Genomic DNA, 10439 nt, shown 5'->3' on the forward strand with positions numbered 1-10439 from the left:
CAGACTTATGGAGCATTGTTTTATTATCACTGTTCTAGTAAAGTGATGGTTTGTTTTTTTGAAAGGAATGCTCACGTTCATATTGATGTATTTGAATAAAGGTTAACTTGGCCCATTACGTGACTATTTGTGTTTGGGGGGCCCGACTTTCTTTTTTCTCCAAAGGGGGGGCCTGACAGAAAAAGTTTGAGAACCACTGATTTAAGCAAACAATTCAAATTAACCTAATTAATTAAAGTGCAAAGTAAGTAAAGCATGAGGTGTGGACGTCAGTGGTATCCGTAGTGTAAATGCAGGGTGAGGGTTGCATGGACATGTATGTGTGAGGGTGTTGAGGTGCACAAAGTAAAGCAACTCAAGTAACTCATAGCATACTCAACAGAACCGGGTGCCTGTAGGACAAAAGCAGAGAGAAGACAGAGAGGAGCAGAGAGACTTTAAGGAGCTGCAGGGCACCAGAACCAGGTGCCCTGAGTTACTGCAATCAAGGCTGGACACAGCACAGCCACACCCTCTCCAGATGAACCCACAAGGGCATCACATGTCTCATAGTGACACCTAGGACCAGTGTTTTGGATACATAATCAAAGCTTTCACTGTGTTTCTCTCACTATTCTGAACGCTCCTCAAGGACAGACCAGCATCACAGACTGTAGGCTTAAGTAGTCGTAAAGAGAGCTGACACCCTGCCACTGTTGAATTTAATTTGCAAACTTTTATTGAGGAAGCGACAACTCTACTTATTAAGTTTACTTCAACATGATGAAACTTTTAGGGTTTGCTAAAACACACTTCAACATGTGGACAGATGAGATGTCATTCAACTGCCACCAAGTTCTCAGGATTTGTTTTCTTCAAAACACCATATTTTACAGAGATTTGAATTTGAAAAATTAGCATATAATAAATTGGACTTCCACTGTTAATGCTGCCCCCTGCAGATGGATTCCAGTATTCCTGTATTCTTCCAACGATTGTTATCCACATGTTCTCAAACACTGAAAAACAGCAGACTGATCCGATGATCTCGAGAGCCAACACACAGAGACTAATGAAACAGGATTAGAACTAAAACCCTGAATAAAAAGCTAAATGTAACCAACATAATTAGTTATTTATTTTACTCTTGATCAGTGTGGCCTAAAAACTTTCGCTGCAGTCACAGAATGTGTAAAGTGTGATTCAAATATTGTTTGTTTTTTCTTCCAGCAATTACCCAGAGCCGCTTTGTTTGACCTTGTAGCTGTGATTTCCTCATTCAGTCTCTTGTGTAGCCAAATTAGCTCAAAGTCATGAAACGCTCTTCATTACGGGTGTTTGTATAATGGGAAGAGGACCTGACCTTCACACGGTCATCTCACTGGACTGTGTTATGATTATGTTGATACAATCAATTGTGTAGATTTCGCTGAGGCACAACATAAACCCCCCCTCCGAGGAGAAATGTTTGACATCATCTGTTTAGTTACTGCAGCGTGTCCATGTGACGTCCTGTTTCTCGCAATTAAATTGTTTCTGCATTCAGAGATCGTTGGAGGAATTATGGGGTTTGTGCCAATACAATACCAGAGACTCAAAACTATAAAGATCTTCTCTACATAACATATTTTGACATTTCATAAAACAAAAGGCTCTCAAATGTTAGAATTGGAAAATTTTGGATCTGATCAGTCCAACTAGGTTGCTTAACACATCAATACAAACATTCAATCTTATACTTCAAAGAATATTGTTTGAAGCTGATGAGCTGTTTCTACAATAAACTGTCCAAAATGTAAATATATATTCAATGTGAAAAGGGATCTAAAACAGAAGAAAGAAATCGGACAAGAAGCTGGAACCAAAGTATACTAAACATTTTGTTTCATGTTCAAACTAATCGGTTAAATGATCATATCAGCACAGCACCAAATTCTCAACAAAAAAATCCCAACACTACTTAGCCATGTCCTTAATATGTTTGCTGAATATTTTCTCTCAAAAATATAGGAATCCTCGCTTTATTTCTGTCCATCTTTTACACTCACGTGGTTAAGTTTTCACATAAAGAAAGCATTAAGAGGAATATGTGACATGAGTACTGAACAACTGAAGCTCCTCTCAGGGATTGATAAAAGTCTTACATTTTACATTTTGATTCATTATATGTAAAAGATAAATATGATGGACAATGCATCATTTAAATAAAAAGTTGTGCAGCCTTGTTCTATTTAACATGTCCTTTCCATTGTCCCTCAGAAAGCGCTATGAGAAGGCGGAGGTGGAGTACGTGCAGAGCAAGCTGGACCTGCACAAGAAGACGGAGGTGAAGGAGCAGCTGACGGAGCACCTCTGCGCCATCATCCAGCAGAACGAGCTGCGCAAGGCCCACAAGCTGGAGGAGCTGATGCAGCAGCTGCACCTGCAGACCACTGAGGAAGAGCTGGAGAAGCAGAGAGAAGAGGAGAGAGGAGGCCGTGTGGAGACGCAGAAACAAGAAAACGGCTCGCTGGAGAAACAGGAGGGAACAGTGCAATCGAGTGAGGACTGTAAACCCACAGAGGAGGAGGAGGAGGAGAAGGGAGGTGACGTCCAGCAGGAGCACCACCCGATGACTGAACCACCAAAGACCGAACAAGACTGTAAAAAACTGGAAAACGGTTTTCAGAGTGAAATTGTGGCCTCTTGATGCCAAAAAGACAGAAGATAGTGGGACTATTGCACAAACTGCACTGTGGGCATTCATTTAAAACACTAATACTACCACTTTATCCACTGTATGTGGAAAGCAATGATGTATCATCCAGACCAACATTTCTCCCAAAAATGACACTTTTACGCTACTAAATATTTGTGCGAAATACGTTTTGGCTCCTCATAGGGAGGGGCTCGGGTGAATGGAACAGGGTTTCTGTCCTGCATCCATTGTCTTTATTTTATATTATTATTTTGTTTTTTACATTTTGAAAAATTAAGCACATCCTTTTTCAGTTATTCACTAAGATGACATTTTTATAGCAGCTTCACATTTTGCCATATTTATCCCATATGGGCTAAAACAGTGAATCAGCAATAACAGATACTGTAATGTGGGCAGTCTTGCACGTCCATCAAAAGGCTTTTGTTGTTGCAGATTAGCAGCGTTTTACTACGTCAAACAGCTGCTCAGGTTAATAATCATGTGATGTTTTGATCATATAGTTATGTTTTTAGTCGGCGTCTAATGGATTAGTTTGACAGAAAAATATTTGCCAATTATTTTAATGATTGTAAAAATGGCAGAAACAACTATTGCGTACCAATTATTGAGATGTCCTGCTTTTCTTTTATTTATATCATATTTATGTGAATAGTTTTGGGTTTTGGATTGACGGAACAAGACATTTAAAGACCTTTGAGGAACTGGGATAGATATTCTTCATCATTTTCTGACATTTTATTTACCAAACTAATAATCAGAAGTTGTTTACGCCTATTTCTTTCATGGCTTGTATGTAGGCAACACTTGGCGAATGTGGACATCTTTTGTCGGGTAAATGATAGAACATTTTCAAAGGGCTCTCAGTGTGTGTACCTGCAGGGCCAGACAGAATCATATTCAGCTGCTGAGTAATTTGGAGTATCTTTCAACCATTATCCTCAATCGGTTTGCTTTTTATGTCTTCCAAAGGAAAGAAATCTCTTCTTCTAAACATGTGGTTTTACATCACATGTGAATCATCTCTGTGAGCACAGGTTGTACTCCCAAGTTCTTGGTCGTTGTGGGCGACAGTGAAAGATGGGTCCCGTTTACTTCCTGGAGAGTCTCAGTTTCACGCCGATGGGAAGGAGGTATGAATCCATTTTTATTCCAAACATAAACCCTTCTGTCTCATGTGTTGTAGATGAACATGTTAGGCCGGCGCGGGCTCGTGTTTCACAAAGCTAATTCTGGTCTTGTCAGTGCAGTGGAGGAGCAGCGGGCCTCCTGAAGGGTAAGATGATATCTGCTAATGTATGTACAGATGCTTTCAGCTGCATGGGATTATGCAGTTTACTTTCTCTGGCTGCACAATGTGTCGAAAATAATATATATGATAATAATCTGATGTTAAACTTCAAATATGTGGGCCTGAGCGCCTGATTGTAAGCATCTAAAGTGATTTAAATGGGGTAAATATTTAAAAAAGGTGATATTTTACTAAAATAAATTCTTTAAAAAAGTGTGTTTTTCTTGTATTTTGTGCTCATTTTAGATAATGACTTATCAGGACTGAAGCTCCTGGAATGAATTTAACACAGGGAGCACTTTGGGACTCTCATCGCTTTTGCAAGTGGTTTTTGAAAGTGCAGTAAGTGTTTCTGTAAAGCGCTTTGAGATTTTACAGCGCTCCGGTCACATCTGGCCGTCTGAAGGGAGAGGCAGTAAAAGCAGCCTTTTTAATTAGTCGGGAGGTAGAAGCTCGGAGAGGGAGAGTGACCACCGTCCTGTCTGTCCCAGCCCCAAGGTCAACGTTTGAAGTCCCCCGCAGCAGATTTAGGATCAGGTTCGGCCAAATTATAATCAGATAAATAGGACTGAATTATGTCATACCAAAACACATTGTTGGAATGTAATGAAATAGATTTACTTGGTCAATTTTGAGTTACTTAAGTGTTTCCTACACATCTTCTCCACTAGATTTACTTGCAGATTTAAACTCTTCTCAATAATGATGATGCTTTAATGTCCTGATGCTAGCAGCAATACATCCTTACCAAGAGATTGAAGTCCTCAATTTAAGCTACTTGTTTTAAACATTGTTTCTCTTAATTTTTTTCATGAAAAGCAAGTTATAGTCTTTTCATTACTTCATAAAGTTGGATTCCATCAGTAATACACATTTTAAAATGCCTCTTGATGCATCAATAATAATAATTTAAAAAAAAGAGAGAATAGAAATCATAAAGCGAAACAAAGAATAAAAACGTCTTATGCACAATGGCCCTTTTCAGATTGTTAACTGCTCTGCTGTTGAACATTTTGATGTATGTGTTTAATTAGTAGATGTAGAAAAGCAACACAATTGAAGCTTCTTTACATTTTCACATGATCCTATACCCACTGCTTCGTTTTAAAATGGGAATAATGATAATTGTCAGAACTCCTTTGAGGGGGGCCCCTTGAAAAGAAAGTGTGCTCTGGATTATGACAAGAGAAAAATGAGAAAATACAGGCTGCTGAGATTAGGGCATCCAGCCGGGCTCCAAACTGCAGAAATGGGTTATAGAAATACATTTCCATTGGGGAGAAGTGTGTTTCTGTGCGTGTGTGTGTGTTGGGCCGGACTTCAGAGAGCGGAGGGTTTATAAAGTAAAGTGTGATTTATGTGGCGCTGGCGTCCCCCGACAGGTCGAGAGAGACTCTGAAACCCGAGAAGTTCTAGAGCCATAGAAAAAAAAAAACCAAATCAAGTTTTCCTGAAAACCTCAACCATCTGGAGCCTTCACCTTTATATCAACTGAACTCTGAACCCACTGTCGGTACAGCCATGAAGACACAGAAACACAGTGACAATAAATACTGTAAGGAGGCGGCCCACTATCGGAAAGTAGTCCCATGCCACTCTTTTATTTGTTATGGCAATCAACACAATCTACATTTAGCTGCTCTATTATTAACTTTCTAATTTCTACGTTTGATTTAAACCTTCACTGTTGTAGCCGAATTTAGGATACATCCCATAAAAACCCATCGATGTTGTCAATATAGATTATTTTTGCGCAATGATATGAAAATTAGACTCTTTCTAAGTAAAAATAGAGGAAGTTTAACCTAATTTGGTTTAGTGACACGGCTACTTAAATATATAATTGGAACAAATTCGATACATATGCGAATTTATGTGTATTATGAGAGGAAAACAAACTAAAATATATATCAATAATTAAGAGAAATGTGTGGTTTGGACAATATTTGTTAATTACTTCATATTTAAAATGAACCACACCTTAACCTAACGAATAAACGAACCAAACCCTCAAATAAATGAACCCACTAATGAACTGATTGTGTATTTTGGTTAAATGTTTGCGGTGTTAAACGTTTTTTTTTTCGCGGGCTTTGGGGTTTTGTAATAATGAGAGAGAGTTCGGCTGAATTAATTTCACACGGCCTTGCTGTGTAAACCCTCCGTGTTATTTTAATCAGGAGCAGATTGGCTGTTTTATGTCGGGACGCCACAGACCGTTTACAGTTTCAGCAGGGCAGCGCGAGCCGCCTGCAACAATGGAAACAACAGCAGAACAAAACGTGTCGTAAAATATAAAGAGGGGACACAGATAGCTCGTATAAGTAGAGCTACGTTTACTCACAATTAAACGCAATTACTGGCGGTGTAGTATTTATATATTTTTTGCTAGGCTACACCACATTTATCTGACAGCTGGAGTTCATTTGCAGATCATATCATAAAACAAAGCAGTTTTTTCAACAAAAAAACTTTTTCTGGATTATTTCAGCTCGATCCCATAGATGCATTGATCTCTGGCATAATGTGGAGAGTTGTATTTCTGTCAGGCCAGAGGAGCACGTGATCCGTCAGCCTAATTGGATGCGCGGGAATAGATGGAAGATAAAGGTTGTTTTTAAGCGCAGGTAAAATATCAATTATTTTACGGGTTTTTACCTTAATTTTGGGGATTTATTGAAATACAAATTCGTCAATTATTTTGCAATTATAAAATCTAATTTAACAAGGCACTAAGTGGAATTAAATTAAGAACCTTTACCTTTAACCTTTTTTCGTTGAAAATGTCAGAATCGGAATCTGCTTCATTACCGCATAGATTTAGACATACTGAATTTCTTCTATATATTAAAGATAATTCAGGGTAGGTTAAGGTAGCCGGCAAGATAAGGATAATGGAGGAGGGACATTTACAACAGTGTCATAAATAAATAAAAAATAATTAACAAAACTAGTCTATACATTACCTTACCAATATTACCCAAGTGACATAGCAGACTTAGGTAAAAGTAGCATACAATATATAAAAAAACACCCATTACAAGTCATAGTTCTGCATCCAAAGCATACTTAGTAAAATCAGCAAAAATGTACATTTAAAGATGAAAAGTAAACATGCATTATGCACAATAGACACACATTTCCCGTTTTTTTTCATTCCTGTGTACTTCATATTTGAATATACTTTATATAGGCCTATAGTTCAAAGTAAAAGAATCTAATGAACATAAACAACTAATCACATGTTCTGTGTGTAAAATCTGTAAATCTTACTACAAATGTGATAGTTTCCCTCTAAAAGGGGAGGACATTTAAGTATTAAGTAGCATAAAAGAAACACTCAAGAAGAAGTGGCCCCCGCATACCCAAGTGCCTACTTTGATTAGGCCTTAATGAACTTAGTAATATTCCACCACTAGGCATGCAAATCTAAACATAACTGTAAATTGGTGTTATTATTTCAGTTAATGTTACTTTTGTATTCTTCTTTTTTTCTTTTCATTACCCTATATTCTTGAAATGTAATATGTGTGAACGCAGGATGGTTAAAGGGATTATCTCTTTTTTTGCAATTCCAATGATTGTTAATTTCATGATATAAATTGTTTTGTTTGTTCAGGTTTGTTGTGTTTATGTGTGGATCCGAGGTAGAATAGCCAATCCTCATAGTACTAATGGGGATCCTTATAAAGACATACAAATATCCTTTTTATGATGTGAAAAATAAGGGATGTGAGTACTTCCTGCGTGTTTAACAAAACCAGCCAGCTAACATTTGTTCTGCTGCATTGTTATGTGACCCAGCTCCAGCGCCTCTGGATCTGTAATCAGCTCAGAGTGTGTGAGTGGGATCTGCTGAGAGGAGTCCCGGTGCAGCTCTGCAATCAGCCAGCAGCCAGGGGAGCGTGTCTGCAACATGTGCTCCTGCACAGGATGTGGAGAGTCAACAAGGAGGCCATTTACTCCCAATTAGGGAAATAAAACAGGACAGGGGCCAAAGCGCTGCTCCAATCAGCACCAGGGTTCAGTGGACAGCGGCGGCGGCAGGGTGGCGACATCCTCACCTTCATCACCTTCAACATCATCGTCCTCCTCAGCCCGGGGCCAGACCTGCACTGAGGGACTGAGTTGATGCAGGACCAGCTGAGAAAGGAAGCACATTAACACCGTGAAGGTATGTTATTTCACTTTGATTGACAGGTCTGGTATGGGAAGTTTTTTAATCCAAATTATTACAGTGTACACACACCCAACCCTAAACCACACACACAAGTAAAAGTAATCTAGTGCATTTAAAACATAACCTGAAGAGAAGCATTAGCATAATGTTATATAAGAGAATCGACACTGAGTTTAAAAGCATGTAAGCCACATTTTAATTATTGCATACTTAATTTAACAAATTTATATGGTGCTTTACTCTATTTCTGCTACTTTAAAAGTCACACAAACAACTATGAAACATCAATATGTTTGCATTCCTGTTTTATCTAAAGCCATTCACTGTTTTTGTAAGGGTTACTTGTTAAATAGTGAGGTTAAATGTTACTGTTTATGAATATTTTACTATGGTATTTTGAGAGATTAGCAACAATTATTTATATTGGTCAATAATAAGTATCTGCAATCCTTGATTCGTCCCACAGCGGGAAAATTTAGGCTACAGTGTTTCAGCCAGAAGCCAGTACAGACAAAATGCAAACATATTTAGTAGAGTACAGGGGTAACATTAAATAAAGAGGAAAACACACCTTAAAGAAAAAGAAAACACATGGAACGAAATGTGTTCCAAAAGACATGGAACAAAAAATAATATCATTATAAAGCAGTATTTAAAAATTAAGTGAACATATAAAAAGCAATGGTAGCTCAGATAGCAGCCAGTGACAACTTTAACAGTGTGTAAAAGTGTATATTGCTCATAGCACAGTCATCTCAACAATGGTATCAAGTACTAAAAGCATTAATAAAGTAGTATTACATCAATACTATACATTATATATTGCACACAGAGTTGCTATAGTCAGTTTTGTGCGATGACCCACCATGAGCCGTAGTCTGACTGCTGCAGGAAGTCATTCCTGTTGATGAATTGCTTTTAAAAATAGGCTTTAAAAATTGTCAGATATTCTATATAATGTTACATTTGTTCTGCTTTTAGTTTGAATAATCTATTGCTTGCTACATGTTCTTTATATTATAGCATTTAAACGTTATGACCGCCACCAACCAGCCCTATAGATAAGAAAACACCTATATTTATAATACATTTTCCGCACATTATACATATTTATTTATAGCTGACACCTTGACTTTTCATTTTATTCTTGTTGGAATATTATAACATGAGTAATGCATGACAAATACCCCCCACATCCTTGTGAAATGTCGTATAAGTAGGCCTGTAATTGCTTTTTTCAATCATCCGGATTTCACTCACTGCAATGCAATAACCCTAATCCTACACGCTGCATGCAGACACTGTGTATTCACCTGCCTGCTGAATTCACCTCATTAAGATTTACGCCGGCCCCCGAGGGTCAGCAGGTTTCTGTGGGTTCACCGTTCAGTTACCACCCACGGTGTCCCGAGCCGGACCAGACTAACCCCTGGTACGGACCCTCATTATCCCAGTTCAGCCTCTCAGCCCTGACATGAGTTAAAGTGTGCAGTTTCATGACTCTGTGTGATCATTTCAAACTCAGGAAACCAATTTAATGAAGCTCTGCATTCATTTATGATCATCCACTTTTCTGGCAATGTTGATACTGTATCAGAAGATTTATGTGACACACTCTATCGTAGTGAAATATGAGCCCAGGGCCCGCCTGTCAGACTCGTACTGTGTGTCTGAGTGAGGCTGTGTCAGTGATGAAACACTTGGAGACTTGGATGAAGTGTTGCTTCAGATTTAGGGATTAAATACACTCTTACTTTGTGTTGCGAAAGAAAATGACAGAAAAGAGGTTGTCAAAGTTTGACTGCAGACAAAAATTCCCAGGACGCAAAGTGACACTCACATGGTTCAATTTGGGTGAACACAAAAGGTGCTAATATTCTGTTGTTGTCATCGAACATGGGCCCATTTCATTCTTCACAATATGAATTAACTATGGGTTGAATCTAGGGATGCACCGAATATTCGGCCACCGAAAATTATCGGCCGAAAATGGTTAAAAAGGCCATTTCGGCTTTCGGCCGAAAGGGTTTTAGCACCGAAAAAATATCACCGAATGTCAGAGAACAGGGTTACGTTGATCATACTCCGCATATTTGTCCGGGTGATTTGATTTCAAGTGGTGGAGTAATCCCGAAGTGGTGAAAGTCTTTGCAGTTACACCCCCTCGAGAAATGTCAACTGAACACGTTTTACAAATCGCAATCCGCGCCTCTCTCTCTGATAGTTTGAAATATCTCCAAGCGGCAGACATGTTGGCTGTGAGCCAGCCGCGAGCATGGTCGCGCGCCGTG

The 10439-nt window shown here is 38.7% G+C and overlaps 1 protein-coding gene across 1 annotated transcript in view; it reads left to right on the forward strand.

The window, feature by feature from the left end:
• Nucleotides 1-3568, forward strand: part of gorab (golgin, rab6-interacting) — an 11527-nt gene extending 7959 nt beyond the window's left edge. The window contains exon 5 of the mRNA XM_010778893.1: nt 2239-3568. Coding sequence (XP_010777195.1) covers nt 2239-2668 — 430 coding nt within the window. The 3' untranslated portion in view covers nt 2669-3568. The remainder of the gene's footprint in view (nt 1-2238) is intronic.
• Nucleotides 3569-10439: the final 6871 nt, after the last annotated feature.

Source organism: Notothenia coriiceps, unplaced genomic scaffold, assembly GCF_000735185.1.
Source record: "Notothenia coriiceps isolate Sejong01 unplaced genomic scaffold, NC01 NC01_scaffold00019633, whole genome shotgun sequence".
Taxonomy (NCBI): Eukaryota; Metazoa; Chordata; class Actinopteri; order Perciformes; family Nototheniidae; genus Notothenia; species Notothenia coriiceps.